Source organism: Phyllostomus hastatus, unplaced genomic scaffold (assembly GCF_019186645.2).
Source record: "Phyllostomus hastatus isolate PE091 unplaced genomic scaffold, TTU_PhHast_1.1 phas_contig_283, whole genome shotgun sequence".
Lineage (NCBI taxonomy): Eukaryota > Metazoa > Chordata > Mammalia > Chiroptera > Phyllostomidae > Phyllostomus > Phyllostomus hastatus.
Window position 1 is genome coordinate 9,195,766 of NW_025333833.1, and position 16,566 is coordinate 9,212,331.

At 41.9% G+C, this 16,566-nt stretch overlaps 1 protein-coding gene across 2 annotated transcripts in view; it reads right to left on the reverse strand.

Moving 5' to 3' along the window:
• Window positions 1–2,491: 2,491 nt before the first annotated feature.
• Window positions 2,492–16,566, reverse strand: part of TOR1AIP2 (torsin 1A interacting protein 2) — a 30,956-nt gene continuing 16,881 nt past the window's right edge. For both annotated transcript variants that reach the window (XM_045838354.1, XM_045838353.1), the window contains exons 2-5: window positions 13,729–13,907; window positions 11,023–11,541; window positions 8,388–8,525; window positions 2,492–7,695 (exon numbers count right to left, since the gene is read on the reverse strand). In XM_045838354.1, the coding sequence (XP_045694310.1) occupies window positions 6,938–7,695; window positions 8,388–8,525; window positions 11,023–11,541; window positions 13,729–13,762 (1,449 nt within the window). In that variant the 5' untranslated portion in view covers window positions 13,763–13,907 and the 3' untranslated portion in view covers window positions 2,492–6,937. The remainder of the gene's footprint in view (window positions 7,696–8,387; window positions 8,526–11,022; window positions 11,542–13,728; window positions 13,908–16,566) is intronic.

Sequence of the window (16,566 nt, forward strand, 5' to 3'; positions counted from 1 at the left end):
AAATATGTCTGAGATAGACATTGGAAGAATACACACAAAACTGACAAAAATGGCTTCCTCTTGGGAGGAAGTGGGCAGTCGATGAGATGGGAGCAGGAACAAAGCCTTTTGATGTCTCCCTTGTTATATTATTTTCAACCTCTAACTTTCAAAAGGGCACTTTTTTTCCTGAGTTAAATAACACCAAAAATGTGCCTGAGGACAGGGCGCATTCCAGACGGTCACAAGGCCACAAGGCGTCCAGGTGTCCGCCCGGGAGCAGGCCCTGGGGGGGATGCCTGCAGAGGCCTCCGCCCTGACCTGTGACTGTGAGTGGCGCCGCGTTGCTGGAGAAGCAGCCGGCTGGGCGTGTCGTGACCCCCTAACGTGCTGCCACATTTGAGTCCTTGTGGCTCTGAGGCTGGGACGCGGCTGCCAGGGGGCCCCTCCGGGGGCGCTCCGCAGGCGCAGGGTCCTCTAGGACACAAGCGCAGCGCGGGCTTTCTCCCCGAAACGCAGAAGTCTAGAGGGAAAGACAGTAATAATTTTTTGTTGTGGTAAGACATGGATAACGTAAAGTAACCACTAGGTTACTATTGTAACCACTTGGAGTTGGCATTACATGCCCAATGTCATGCAAACATCACTGCTGTTTCCAAAGCTTTTTCGTCACCCCAAACAGAAACTCTGTAAACACTTACGTTTGGATTCTTTTTCACAGCTCTATTTTAGTTTTATATTAAAACAGAGTTATAAGGGAGGCTGCTCCTGCCAGTCCTGCAGGAAGGAGGGGGCTCCTCCGTAGCGAGGTGGGGTGATAAGGAGTCCTCTCTTCCCCCCTCCCACGATGAAAGGCCTAAAGCACAAACTGGCTTCCGGGAAACTCCAAAAATAACAGCGTTGGAATGTAGCTTTGCAGCTTATTCTGAGGGAAAGGTGAGGGGAGGCCTGGGCAGGCAGCATCTTTTAAGGTGAAAAGGAACAGGATTTGGACCGCAGAGAGAATGAACCAGCCGGGAGGAGCAAGGCCCTCTGGGCGGGCAGCGCAGAGGCCAGGCCTCCTTGCGCCACAGCTGGCAGCACTCGCAGGGGCTAGGCCCTGCCAGTCGACAGGCCCGAGGTCTCAGGCCGACACTCACGCATCCCCAGGCAGAAGCCGTCCACCAGGGCAGCCCCGGGATTCATCTCTGCAGCAGGCCTCACTGCACTGGGCGTGCTTGCTCCACGGGGCAGCCACCTGTCCCCTCACGGTCCCTGGCTGCCACAGTGGTGGAGCACTGGCCACAGAGAAGGAAGTGGAAGGGAAAGGGGAAGGAGAGCCAACCAGTTGCACCCCAGATTCTGCACAGGAACTTCAACCAAACTGATGTTCTAACATACACAGGGTCTGCGAACCCAGCCCTCGGGGTTTGAGTATGAATGCCTGTGCATCAGGTGTCCAGAAAGGGTCCATGCCTGCCCCTAAAAAATAAAAAACCTAAAGAAAAAACAAACAGGAATTTTCCCAGTTCTGTTCACCCCACCTGGGATGACTTTTCAATTACAACTCTGACCCCACACACCAACCCAAAGTTGACATGTTCTTCACACCTTTTCCCTGATTTAGTAATGACTTCCTCCTGGGCCACCCCTAGAAGGTGGTACTCCCTCTTCTGGCCTCTCTGTGGCGTTGGAGGGTGGAACACTGGTATTTGGTGTACCCCTTATCTCCCGGGGTAGACAGGCTGTCCGTGGAGGGTGGTTTCACTGCTGGCTCCCACCAGCCCCCTGCACAGCGCTCTCTGCAGTTTGCGGTCAGCCTGTCTACAAAGGAAGGAGGCGGCCACCGCTGCAGCAACCGGAGGTGGGTGCTTGGAAAATCCTTTGTTCTTCATTCTCAGGTTCCTCTTATCCTTGGACTTGAGCTTATTCCACTGAAAGCTCATATTTTAAGATACGCAAGCTCCTGGAAATTCCTACTTTTCTAAACCAAAAAAAATCAGATTTTCAAAATTGAATTCAGGTCTGATAGAAAACTATTCTATGAGCTATATCAATCAGTTTGCTGTTTTGAGTTGAGCAGGGAATAGCAGGGACGGAAAGCCAAGGGAAGGGGGAAGAGGCTGAGACAGGTGTTCAGGCACTGCTGCTCGGATTCTTGTCTGGCGACATTCTATGGCAGAAACCGTTGACACACAACTGAGTGACAACCACCTTAGGAACACATTTCCTGTCAGCACACCCCAGGCTAGGAGCAGTTCCCAAGGCTTTACTCACAACCCCACTCTCCCTCTGACCCAAAAAGCCTCATGAAGTAGGACTAGTGCCCGAAGAACGTGCAAGAACAGCAGGTTCTAGGCTCAGCCTCTGCACTGTATGGCGTTACTTAGGGCCCCGAAGATGCCTGACCTATATACACAGCATTCCTAGGCTCCTGCATTTGCCAGACGAGGGCAGTTTTCTTTACCACAATAGATGACCACAGGCCCAACTCTATAAACTTGCCATTTTTGGAAATAGAACAAAGAATCAGTCGACGGAGAAAATTTAACATTTATTTTCGGTAAAACCAAACAACTGATTTGAATAAGGCACATTCTTCAACATCCATAAGAAACAAATGCAAAAGCAACCCCAGTTGGACAGCTGAGAACACCAAGAACTTGGACCCGGATACTGGCAAAAGTCCACTCATTTTTGTTCAATAGAGAAAAAAATGCAGTTGTATTTCAAAGTCAATATGCTGCTTCTTCCTCTGATGGCAGGGATGGCAAATAGATTTGCACTTCGAGTAATCTGATCAGCTGCAAGGAGCTGTGAGGAGCTTCCTGCTGCTGAGGCTGGGCGTGAGGGAAGGCAGGCTGGGCCTAACATCCTACCTACTCTGCCCCACCTTGGTGGTGTTCCTCAGCCTGCGGCTTCCCGAGTCCACAATGTCCCTTTTAATTCAGGTAAGTGCTCTTAGCCAAGGGCAAATTTCGTTTATGAGCCCCGATGAGAAAACAGGGGGGGAATCATTTCCCAAGGCAGGAACCAATCTCTGGATTTTTAAAGACATCGAAACAAGCTGAGATACAGACTATAGGTAATACTGGCTGGGAAGGCACCAAAGTCTCATTTATCTTTACAGATTGTTTGCAGGTTAGGGCATGCGGCTTGTGTTCTCAGGCCATTTGGGTAAGGCCAGTGCTCCTTCTTAGTCTACACATATATTTTTAAAGCCAGGTAGAGAAGCAAGTGGTGATAGGGCAGTTTATTAGTTAGAAATGAGTTTCAGTAGTCCAACCTCAGTCTCGGTGAGGCAAATTTAGGCCACAACCTAACACCGAAACTGTCAATAAGTAGGAAGAAGGTGTATTTTAAAGTCCTCTGGGAAAACTGTTTTACATGGATATCTTAGTTTAGTTCTCCCTAGGATTGGTAACATCTTTTCTGCAAACTTGTTATTTATTCATAAGTGTGTGGCTCTTAAGGCTCAGTATGTGATCATCGCATAGAAGCCTTTAGAAACAAATTTAAATAATAATTTTGTAGTTTCTTGGGTTGTGATTAAGGGCTTTGTAATCAATGGTATTCTACATTCTTATATAAAGATAAATATGAACAGTGGTACACAGTGTTGAAGGTGCTTTAATTTTGAAAAAAAACAACAAGAAAACCACTATAGCTTTTCAACAAATTTAAAAGTGAAATATAGTATGCTCAGACTGGCAAACAAAATATTAAAATGAACACTGATATTGACTACATATTTGACTTGAAAAACAGATTTAAAAACTGCTTTTATGAAATAATATATTGAGCACTTTACAAATATGTAATGGCTTATTTTTATAATTGTTTTATTTTACAAATGATAAAAAGTTTTCATGTTGCTATTTGAAAGTACTTCTTCACAAATAAGCTACATGGGTATAAAGTCATTCCCATTAAATGATAACCCTAATCAGATACAAAAATTACATTTCCTATTTAACATGAGTTTTGAAGTCCTAGATGCCTGCATATGCTGTGTAAACATTTTGGTCGGAGATATGCCAATACAGTCCTGGTGAAGATCACGTTGCTGAATCATCACATTCATGTGTTGTATTTGTTATTTTTTAATGTCAGTGCTCATTACACCACCTGTCTTTAGCAGATAAAAGTATAATTCAAACAATTAAAAACTGAAAATGTCAAAACCACCTCAGCATCTACCCCTGTTCACAGGGGTCCTCAGTTGGGTAGGGGCAGAGACCACAGCATGCTGAGCTTTACCACCGTAAGCTGGGAGGCTTTCAAATGAAATTCATTCAAATTATTTGATTAAAAAAATAGAGAAAATATCATTACTACCTCTAGTGATATGAATCCCCTGGAACTTCTTTGCCAACCCTTAGAAACTAAGTGGAAAACCTAAAATTTATCCCACAGGGGCAAAATTCAAGTCCAGAGACAATTTCTTATTCCACCAGTTGCTTCTAGGATACTGGTGTCAATCAAAAAGTGTTTATGTTAATATATGATGTAATGAGAGCTATTCTGTGATAGTAACTAAACAGTGGTGTCTGGGTGTCATATGCCCACAGGTTCTTGTTCTAAAGTCAAATAAAACAAAACCTGTATTATAGGAATGAAAGATGAACTACTGGACACACAAAAGAAAATTTGGAAACTTGAAAAATGTGAAAAATAGAATCAAGTAGAAATTAACCTAAGAGTCTATTAGATAATACATTTTATTTGTTCCTTTAAAAAATATAAAGTTTTATGCTTTAAAAATAATTTTTTTTTCATAAGAAGACCCAGAGCTAATATACTGCTTCTTTTCAGTGATTTCTGAAGTAGTTGACAGAGAACTGACAACGGTTTCAGATGACTGCCCTTATCCACGGAAGGAAAAAAGGTTTATCAAGAAAGACCGAATGGTAAAAAAGTTGTAATTTTTTTGGAAATTTCCTTTTCTAGATCATGTTTAAAGGAAATAATGAAAAACCATATTCCACTGAATGAAGAAAGAAGAGCCTCTGTTTCAACCCTGACCCGAGTCACTGACATTAGACACACACAGATCACATGGTTCCTGCGAGGTCCGAGGCAGCCAGGGCAGCTGGCCCACGAAACAGTTCTGCAAGGCACCGTCGGTTTGAGAGCAATGCTAGCATCTGAGAGCTAGAAGTACAGGAAAAAACTCGACTATGGTATATAGATCTTTCTTCAGTTTATTTCCTCTGAGAGTATATTGGACTGATATTCTATTTGCCATGCTTTAACTTTTTATTCAGGTAGGCCTTTCCTCAATTCTGTTAGAAGGTTCCTTCATAAAATCCCAAATGAAAATAGTTCCTTTAGGTGTGCCTCTACTTCCTGCAACAGATATTTTCAAACAGATTCTTCAATAAAGATACTGATATCTTCTGTTTCCAAAATTCCTTCCATTCTTTAATCACATGACTTCTCTGTTCTCATACAGCAGAGAGGCCAAAACCTAGTTGAAACATTCCAGGAGTAGTTGAAATGGCCCAGGAGCATGGTGGTAGTTCCCAGGACTGCCATGGAATGGGACAGACCCTTCATCAGGTCAAGATCATTTCCTGGAGTTCTGCTTTCAGAGTTGAAATTAAACAAACAAGAAAATCTACTGTCTTTGTAAACACTGTCTCAACCTAACAGTCACAGAACATAGGTCCAACAATTAATATTGACCATTAGAACCTCTTTGAAATTATCTACCATTTTTGCTTTCTCTCACTAAGTATACTTCTCTTGCATTTCTTTGTTAGCTGAATAGTACTTCTAACTAGCAGATAAATAAATGAGGTGCACTACATAATGTTCTATTACACCTTAACAAGCAAACAGTACAGTAAAGGTATGCTAATGTACCTATATAAATTTTACTATTCATTTGGTTATTAAATTTTGTTCCTCTTAAAGGACACTCACACTCTCATCCTAGACAATTATAAAATTCCATTCAAGGGAGAGAGAACTGATGACTAATAGAAATTAACAAAAGCATCAGAAATATCCTAGCAGATACAACTTTAAACATTCTGCTATTCATCTATAGGTCTTTGACTTCTATAAAAAACGTGTCTGTGCAATAAACATATATTGTATCTTCTTGTATCTACTATTGTATCTACTCATAATTTTAATACATTCATTTTTTTCCTACCCATTTCCTGTCTTCTAAGATGGTTTCTCGCTCAATCAGGGGTTTTCAAACTCCCTTATCAGTGGAACTCTCTGTTCCAGCGGAATCTTATGAAGAATCCCCGTGAAAGAGCTGAAGAACAGTTTGGATACAAAGGGGTGGGGGGCTGGTTGAACAGTAGACACAGCGTGAAAATCACTGCCCTGGACAATTCAGAAGAGCTGAGGTAACGGTGCAGCCAATTAGCATTCCTTCATTCCCAGTGATTATAAACAATCCCCCACCATTTCCCATTTAAAAAAAAAATTTTTTTTTGAGTACAGCTGCTTTTATCTCAGCTCATGAACAGAAGAAAAAGCACAGTGACTTACATACAGTATTTAGCTATTTGAATACAAATTTCCTTTTTTCATACCATTCAAAAAGTGCAAATTAGTATAAAATGTAATCCCAGCACTAGGCTATTAATATGAGCTTTTGAAACATTTCCCATACGATACAAAAATCACTCTGTAGTTACTCTGAGAAGATTGTTTTCCTGTGCAATAATTCTGCTGCTGTATTTTTAGATTAAAAAAAACCCCACAGTTATATATATCATGCTGTATTTCAAACCCGATTTGCTTGAAAGGCAAGGAAACAAAGTCAGGTCAGCTTTCAGCTTGGCCATGCTTAGCTTAGAAAAAACTGCAAGAAGTGAAAAATAAAAGATTTGTTTCCCTCAAAGCGGCTCCCCTGTGGCGATGTCCTCGCGTCCAACCCTCTCCTCCCGCGGCCACGCAAGGCCTCGGGGCCGCGGGTGCCGGGCCCACGGCCTCCCGCGCAGGCGCGCCGGGCTCACAGCCCGCAGCCCTGCTCCTCGATGAGCCGCACGGGCTGCACCGGCAGCACCAGGTGGGAGATGCGGCTCCACAGCCCGCTCAGCTTGTCCGAGTCCATGCGGTTGAAGGAGTGGGGCGTGTTCGAGTTGGTGAACCGGGCCCAGAGAAGATCCCTCACTTTTTCTTCCGTTTCCCTCGGGCCCACACTCGCTTCTAACGTCTCCTCCTCGAGGAGAACCGTCAGCACCAGGGCCACATCCTTGAAGGCGGCGTTCTCGTGGTCGCAGTACTTGTAGAAGATCAGGGTGGAGCCCGCGGGCAGGGACTCGAAGCGGTGCACCACGGCGGCCTTCCGGCCGTCCTCGAAGCCGGAGCTCAGCTCCATGTCCACCAGCAGCTTGACCGTGTCGCTGTCCTGCGAGGTCCGCCCGGCCCCGTCGATCTGGATGGCGGAGACTTTCTGGGAGGAGGTGTAGGCGTCGGCGACGCGATGGCTGAGGCACTTCAGAGTCTCTCTTCCCTCCCGAGCTGCCGTGAAGATGATGGTGGCCGGCTCCGTGGGGTTTGAGGCGTTGAGGTGCTTCTGGAGGAACTTCCGGCCCCGCTGCCACAGGAAGGAACTCTGGCCCGGAAACGTTTCCTTCAGCTGCCCGAACTGGGCCAGGAAGGCCTCCAGGGCCGGGTTCCGGGGCGCGTGCTGGGCCGGGGAGAAGTAGCTGTGAGCGGAGCTCAAGATCAGAGCCCCAGCCACCAGGACGCCAAGAATGTAGGGGCCTGCCAGGGAATGGACAGGATAGACAGAGAGAGAGATCGTGAGTCGGAAATCAAGCCCGCGCTGCGCTGACACGAGGTGCCTCCTGTCAGGTTCACTGGCCGTGGTGAGTGTCTTTGGCCGAAATCCTTTGAACTTTCTGCTCTTAGAACCTACCGGATATAGCTCCCCCCGCCCCCCATTTCTTATCTTTAATTATCTGAAGATACAACGTCTTGGTTCCAAAGTAAAAGCTAAGTTTAAGTATTTGTGGCTCTGAGATCTTTGTTGCTGCAATGCTGTATAGAGATATGATTCAGAAATGAACTATCCGGATCGTCTCCCTTCTCAAAGCGCCTAGACTACCTGCAACAGGACGTTTTTTGTTAAATGGTCGAGGTGTAACAACGGCGCTGGAGAGGTTCACTCGCACTGAACAGGCAGTTTGGGTTCTTGTTTACCCACCGCCTTTCCTCCCCCGTGGCACATGCCCATTTGGCTCAGGGTGGCGAACTACCGCCAGGACCCCCAAAGGGAAGCCCCCTAAAAAGCTCTACTGCTCTCTTATTGCCACCTACTTTCTAACTTAAACAAACAAACAAACAAACAAACAAACAACATGATTAAGCTGTTTAACTCTGCAGGTCGTCTAGTATGTTTTCTGAGGATTTCTGAGTGTGAATCAACACCATACTAAGACCAGCTTGGTTCTCACCATAGCTCAAAAACTCCTTGTTATTCATCTTCCTGATGGTGCCCTGTGCATTCTCTTTGTTTTCTTCTAATGTTTGTGTTTCTTCCAATGTTTGTGTTTCTTCCAATGTTTGTGTTTCTCGTTGATGACTTTCAGCTTCTGAGGGGAAAAAAAGAACATTATTTTTAGACAGTACACCAATGAGAGTGTGTATACCTTTACACTTCTTACCAAACCAAAGAATTATTCGACTGAGAGGATTTCTATCCTTCGTAAAATGTTCTTTTATACATGGCTAACTTTTTTCCTGTCTTTTCCTTAAAGTTCACTATTATTTTTATTCTACCTAGAAGAATAAAAGGCAGTGCTATAAAATTCCTTTAAGGATACTGTTGCTACTTTCATAATTCCTCACAGGCCCTTACTTCAGGGACAAAGAAGCAAGGATCCTAATATTGCAGCCAAACCTATCTATGTAAGTCAACCAAACATGTACAAAATTAAGAAGTGATTTAAGAACTTCCAGCTGTACACAACACTCAGCATTACACGACAGTGACGCTCGAATTCTGGTGCTCAAGTCTCACATGGCTCCTCGGGGCCCCAAGTACACAAAGGACAGAGGCACTAAGTTTAGAGCCAGGAGAGATTACTGTACAGTTGCAAAATAGCTCACAAAATCAAGTCTGAAACTCTTAGTGAAGGAGGTAGACAAAGCAAGGGCTACAAGGTTAAGAACGTTTATCAACTATATAAAACTGTAGTTTGGGTGAGACACCAATCTTAAAATGTGGGGTACAAAGGAGCACAGGATTTTGTAACACTCGAAGGTATTTCACTCTAGGGCAGGGGTGTCAGACTCATTTTCACCCGGGGCCACATCAGCCTCATAGTTGCCTTCAAAGGGCTGAATGTAATTTCAACTCCTTAACTGTTAGGGAGTAGTTACATTTATACAGTCCTGAAATTATTTTGGCCCTTTGAAGGCAACCTCGAGGCTGACGTGGCCCCTGGAGAAAATGAATTTGACACCCCTGCTCTAGAGTGTAGAGGTAGGTGTGCTTGACCCCAGCAAGGTACCTCACTCAACAGTGAAAGCTGAGTATTGCCCATAAACGTCCTGGAAAAATAACTCAAATATCATACTGTATTAAGAAAAGAAATAGAATCACCTTCACTTGCAAAGGATAGTTCATTTAGTCATATCACACCACAAAAAGTAGATTTTTAAAATATCCTATCACAGAATTTAAGGACTGAAAGGATCTTTTTTTTATATATATTTTCTTTCACATTTAAAAAAAAATGTTGTTCAACTACAGTTGTCTCCATTTCCCCCCCATCACTCCCCCAGCCTGAAAGGATCTTTAATGATCGTCCACTCTGGCCTCCCACCTTACCATTTATGGCCAAAGGTCCAAGGAGGTTAAGGGTTTTGCCCAAGGCCATATAGAGAAATGTGGCTGAGATTAGAACAAGGTTTCTCATCTCCTAGATTAGCTCATTCTATTATATTAAGTTGCTTCCCACAAATAAACTACATTTTAAAACAATATTTTCTTCCTCTACTCAGTGAACCTGCACACTGGTGAAATTCTGATGGCATTAATGGTCCATATAGCTCTCATTCATTTCTTCAATTAACAAATATTCACAGACTTGCTTCTCTGTGCCAGGTGCCACGAAACACAATGAATGAGAGAGACATAATCCTTGCCTTCGCTGAAGTTACAGACCATCCTAATGATTAATGAATGAAACATATATTTGAGATCAGTCATGGATTTATAGTGAAAGATGAATTTCTAGCCCTTAAGTCCCTGAGGAACAGAGTGTCTTATATTTTATACTCCTTTGCACTGGTAAATAGGCATTTCAGGCTGAGCTCTTCAGAGTACTTGGAAAATACAAACCCATACATACAATCACAGAAGGTGAGAGCTGCAAGAGACCAGCTGGATACCAACTTGTTCAACTTCTTCATTCTATAAATAGGAAACTCAAGTAACAGGAAGTGAAGAGATTTGCCGAAGGTCACCCAAGGGGGAAGGCCACAACTAGAATCCATGGCCCTTGACTTCCAGTAAGGACTTAGCACACTGCAACTATTATCTTCATAAGGGAAGATATGATGCTTGTTCTTAATATACAAGCTGGGGAGGGGACTAGGAATCAGATAGAGAGAAATTAACTGATTTGCTCAAAGTCCTATAAAACTGAAATGACTGCATTAATGGTACTTGCACCATAGATGTTGGTTTTTAAATTTCTCATCTCTTGATTTTTGTAGCATTGTTTCCCAAAACAAAAGATTTTAAAAATTGTAAGTGAAAACATGCTCATGAGAGATAAAGAAAAAGTCAGAGGTGAATTTTTTTAAAGTCATGCCCTTTTTTTTCCATCATACTACACTAATACAATTAGTAAATAAATGAAACCATTGTTTAAAAATGCAGTTTATTTAATGGAGTGGAATGAGCTAGTCTAGGAGAGAAGAAACCTCATTCTAATTCCAACTCAGCCATATCTTTTTATGTGACCTTGGACGAGGCCCAAGGAAAGAGATGTTCTCTGGAAAGGACCCTGACCTACGCTGTGTTGTCGGTAACAGAGCAATCAATACAACACGGGACAGAAGGTCAGTGGGGACTCTCACCTGGCTCCACCAGTCGCCTCCTCAGTGTCCCCTGGCTCTCCAGCCCTGCACTGGAAGGACCAAGACTCTGGGCTCCCAGGGAGTCTACAGCAGGTGGCCTCTGGGAAGCTCCAGGTCTGCTGCTCACTTCCTCAGGGAGGTCCAAGGAGCTGCTCCCTATTGGTGCACCTGCTCTTTCTGCCTCGTCACCTGGAGAACAGTTGGGTTCTGGATGCAAGGGTTCTTCACCCAGACTTTCTGAAGAGAGTTGATGCTCTTGTTCACCATCCTGAAAACTCTGGTTGGTCTCATGTTCTGTTTCATCCTTTGGGTATTGCCCACAATTTATTTCATCGGGACTTTCTGATGGATCAGCTGTACCTGTACTTCCTGAACCTATTGTTTCAACCTCTTGGGGGTCTTTGTTGAGGCCGGAGGCAGGGCTCAGGGCCTGAGCTTCTTCGGCAGTACTTGCTATGACTGTTGTTTCCTGTGCCTGAGAATTTATGGATGGGTCATTTTCCAAATCTGTTTGAGAGTCTATGGAGATAAAAATGTATCATTTTTTAAAGATTCCTTTTTTGTATTTTAACAAGGTCCCCAAATAATAAGTAATATTTATATAGACTTTTATGGTTTACAAGGCATTCTTCCTAAACATTGTTTCTCTTGACATCCACTAAAGGAGATTAAGACAAAACAAACAAATTTATTATGTTAATGAATTTAAGAAATAATACTAATGTAAAACTATTCTGAATAACAGAACCAATGTTTGGTTGCATTAAAATATCCTCTTCCCTAATGAAATAATGGATCTAGGCAATTATCATCAACAGCAACTAAAACCATTCCACAAAAAGCTAATGAGAAGTTTTGTAATGGATGACCAGAGTGACAACTGCTGAACCACCTAATCAATCTTATCACACAAAGAGGGAAAACCAGCCACCATTAGCCTCCTGATTCAGTGCAACAGGAAGTATACCACCTAGGAAGTCTTCCTGTACAACAGCTGAACCTGACTCTGATCATGCTTCTAGAGCTAACTACCAGGCTCCAAGAAGTACAGGGATAGAGGAATGCATTAAATTATGCCTTAGGAATGCAATCAGTAAAACCCAGAATGTGGGACATTCCAAGGAACAAAAGACTCTGTTTAGTAACAGCAAGAAATAAAAATAAATGTCAAGAAAAGGAAAAAAAGGATGGGTGGCCTGCTGATTAAGAGAGACATCAGAGACACATCAACCAAATGCAGTGTGGACACACTGTTCAGACCCAGTGTCAAAGAAATCAATTGTTAAAGGAATATTTATGAGACAATCAGGAAAATCCGAATGCCAGAAATTTGATGGTATTAAGAAATTTTTGTTCACCTTTCACAACAACAAAGGTATTGTGATGGTATTTTTTAAAAAGCATCCTTATCTTTTAGAGATAAGGATGCAAGTATTTATGGCTAAAATGACAGGTCTAGATAGAATTTGCGCCAGTTAAATGGTATGGGGGAAAGGAGAAGTGAGGGAGGCTAGATGAAACAGTATCAGCCATATGTTGACAGCAGATGAAGCCGTTTGATGGCTCCATGGGATTCATTTCATCCCTCTCTCTACTTTTATGTTTGAAATTTTCTATAATAAAACTTTAAAAAATTAAGCAATCTAAAAGATACATCAATTAAATGCAGTGTGTGACCCTACTGCAAAAAGAGGAAAAAATACAACCCAACTGTGATTGAGACAAGTGGGTAGAGGTGAGTAACTCACTGGATATGTGACGAGTTAAGGAATAACTATTAATTTTTTTATGTGTGATAATTCTATTTTGGTTATATATTTTTTTAAATATTTTTTTAAAGATTTTATTTATTTTAGAGAGGGAAGGGAGGGAGATAGAGAGAGAGAGAAAGAGAGAGAAACATCAATGTGTGGTTGCTAGGGGTTATGGCCTGCAACCCAGGCATGTGCCCTGGCTGGGAATCGAACCTGGGACACTTTGGTTCGCAGCCCGCGCTCAATCCACTGAGCTACGCCAGCCAGGGCTTTGGTTATATTTTTAAAAATATACTTTCAAGAGAAGAAAACTGTTCCCCAATAAAATAATGTAATGTCTAGGATTCACACTTAAATATTCCAAGGCAGGCCACAAGTTCCATATTATGTAGGTAATAATTGAAGTTAGATGTTGAATACATGGGGGTTCATGATACTGTTCTTTTATGTTTTTAAAAAACATCCTTAGCAAAAGATTTAAATAAATATGACATTCTTCTCTTCTGAAAATCTACTTTATATTTTGCCTATTTTGTATATATCCTCTGTATACACATAAGTCAGATGAATTTAAATTTCATCTTTCCCTATAACTGAAAAATCCCCTCTAAATATATAACACATCACTGTTTTCTTAATTTTTAAAACCATCTTGATTTTTTAGATAAATAAAGATTTGTCTACAATCTTTTTCTGAGTCATTGCATTTTTCCAATACTGTATAGGTCCCTACTAATGGGAGTTTCTGAAACATTAATTTTACTTACAATTAAGGTCTGGTATTATGGTAAATTCAATAAATGTGAAAGAATAACCATAACAAATTAATGAATTAAGTTAATTTCTGTTTTACTTCCAAGCTTCAGGCTTCAGTCAGTTGTCAGAGATTTTCTCTCAGCACAGCCCTAGTTTCCTACAGCACCAACCTCAGAGCTGCACAAACTCATCTTACCCTCTGCAGGATCCCCAAGTCCTCTGTCTGCCATGTTTGTCTTCTGTCTCTTCAGGCTTCGCGATATTTTTCGTTACTGTCTGGTTTTCCTTGTGAAGATGTCTTGTTTTCTCCTTGTCCCAAGTCCCAACAGACTCATGCTTCCCGTGGACCCAGGAAACAAGGCATATATACAGTCACTAAAATAAAATGAAACAAAAGAAAGTAAATGACTTTTTATTCATACATAGGAGAAATGCCAATTTCAACTTATCTTTTTAGTATGAGTAGTGTTTCCTGTCTCAAACGATTTCTAGTGAAGAAAAAATGTTTTCTGCCTTTCTTGAGGATCCCATTCCACATTCTAGACTACATACAGAAAAAAGCTTCATATAATTAACTTTGAATGCCATAATCTCCTAATATATTCCTGTGTGGCTGAAAGGATAAGACCAAGTGACCAGAATCTTACAAAGGACATCTATGAAACTGAAGTAAAAAGTAATTCTAAGAATAGAAATTTAAGTCACTGCTGAGTTACTCATTGCAGATGTCCTTTATGTCTTCAGTTTCTGTCCCATATAAATTCCTCAGACTTTGCCTGTCCAGAGTTTATCCTTAACAGGTAACCCTGCACAGGGGCCACCTGCAAACTAAGATAATTGCCTGGTATTTGGAGTAGGAAATACACATTTGGAGTTCCATTACTGCCTTCTTAGTGGTATTCTTTTGGAAAATATAGAGAAGTAACCCTTTATACAATGTCTTTTTAGGCAGTACTCAAAGAAGACTGATATATAAATTATGAGCTACATATAAGAGGAATCAAAAGCAGAGGAAATTTATAAGCAATAAAAATTATATCACTTTATAGTCAAAATCTTTTTTGTTAAAAACAGTATCTGAAGTTACCTAGCCTTCAATATCTGTAAAAATGATTAAAGACTGCCATGAGGATTAAATACAAAAATGTATGTTATCCTAAAAAAAATTAATAACCATCATATGATCCAGCAATTCCACTTCTGGGTGTTTGTCCAAAGAATATGAAAACACTAATTTGAAATGATGCACCCCTCTGTTCATTACAGAATTATTTACAATAGACAAGATATGGAAACAACCTATGTGTCCATCAATGGATGATTGGATAAAGATGTGGTACATATACACAATGGAATCCTACCCAGCCATAAAAAAGAATGAAATCCTGCCATTTGTGACAACATGGCTAGACCTAAGTGAAATAAGTCAGATAGGGAAAGACAAATACTGTATCATTTGACTCATATGTGGAATCTAAAAAAAATGAACAAATGAAAAACAAAACAAACATGCAAAGAACAGACTGGTGGTTACCAGAGGGTCATGGAGGCAACTGTAGGGTGAAGGATGGTAACAAGACTGTTAGTGGTGATCACTGTCGTGTATGCAGATGTTGAATCATAATGTATGTCTGGAGCTTATATAATGTTATACACCAAGTTTAACGCAATAAAAAATAAATATATGTGAAAGAGCTTTGTAAAGTGTTACATTTTGACAGGCTAGCCTTCTTTGTCTCTTTCTCAGCACAATTTTGTAAAATGTAATCTTAAAAATTAAAATATTGATCCCAAATGCCTAGCACAGTGCCTGGTATAGAGTAAGAACTCCACAGTTTAATTGAAAATAATATGAATAAGCGAGTGCATGAAGAGCAGTGCCAATTATCAATGGGAAGGCAAGGGAGGAGTTAGGGACAGGCCTCCTTTCTGCGAGTGTAGACCTATGGACTATGTGACAAAAATTGGATCAGTTTGTTCCTGGGGGAAGAACTGACTGGAAAAGGGCATGAGAAAACATTCTAAGGTCAAGAAAGTGTTTCGTATGTTTATTGAGGTGGTGGTTACAATTGTCATCAAATTTAAAATCTGCATTTTGTTGCATGTAGAATATCCTCAATAAGCTTTATAATGGAATGTTTTCAAAATATATTAATTGGCAACAAAATGTATCACTATAGGCTGCAGCCAATAAATAATCTGCAGGCTTCTGGCCATATCTAGATAGATATGCTTTACCTCCTCGCACAACCAAAAGGATAACAACCAATTTAAAAACAAGAAACAACCAGAACTGCTAGAAAATCTAACTGTATGGAAGTCTGACAGCCAAGGAGTTAAAGAAGAAATATTCATCCAGACTGGTAGGAAGGGCAGAGATGGGAAGCCAGGGGGAGAGAAACAAAGCAAGGCGGTGGCTGGTGGACTGGGAAGTCCACCATTCACGTGCAGATAAAAACTGGGAGGAGCAACTGGGGAGCCAGACAGGTGGCACAACCAAGGGTTCCAGCGCCAGGGAAATAAGGCATCAAAACCTCTGGCTATAAAAACCTGTGGAGGGTTGCCATAGTGGGAGAAACTGTCAGTCTCTCAGGAGAGTCTGTTGGAGGGTCCTATAGGGTCCTAGAATGTACATAAGCCCACCCACCCAGGAATCAGCCCCAAGGAAGCACCTGGAAGGGCCCCATTTCCTTGTGGGAAGTAGGGAAGTGACTGAAAGCAGGGCAAGAGCCATGCGAGCAGCACTGTTCTTTCTCTGACCCCTCCCCCACATACAGCGCCACAACGTGGTGAGGTGGGTTGCCCTGCCCTAGTGAATACCTAAGACTCTACCCCTTACAACATAACAGGTGAGCCAAGACAAAGAGATTTGGCCCAAATAAAAGGACAGATCAAAATTCTGGAAAAATTACTAAGCGATGAGGAGATAGCCAATCTATCAGATGCAGTGTTCAAAACACTGGTAATCAGGATACTCAGAGAAATGACTGAGTATGACTGCAAATAAAGGAAGAAGTGAAGGCTATACAAAATG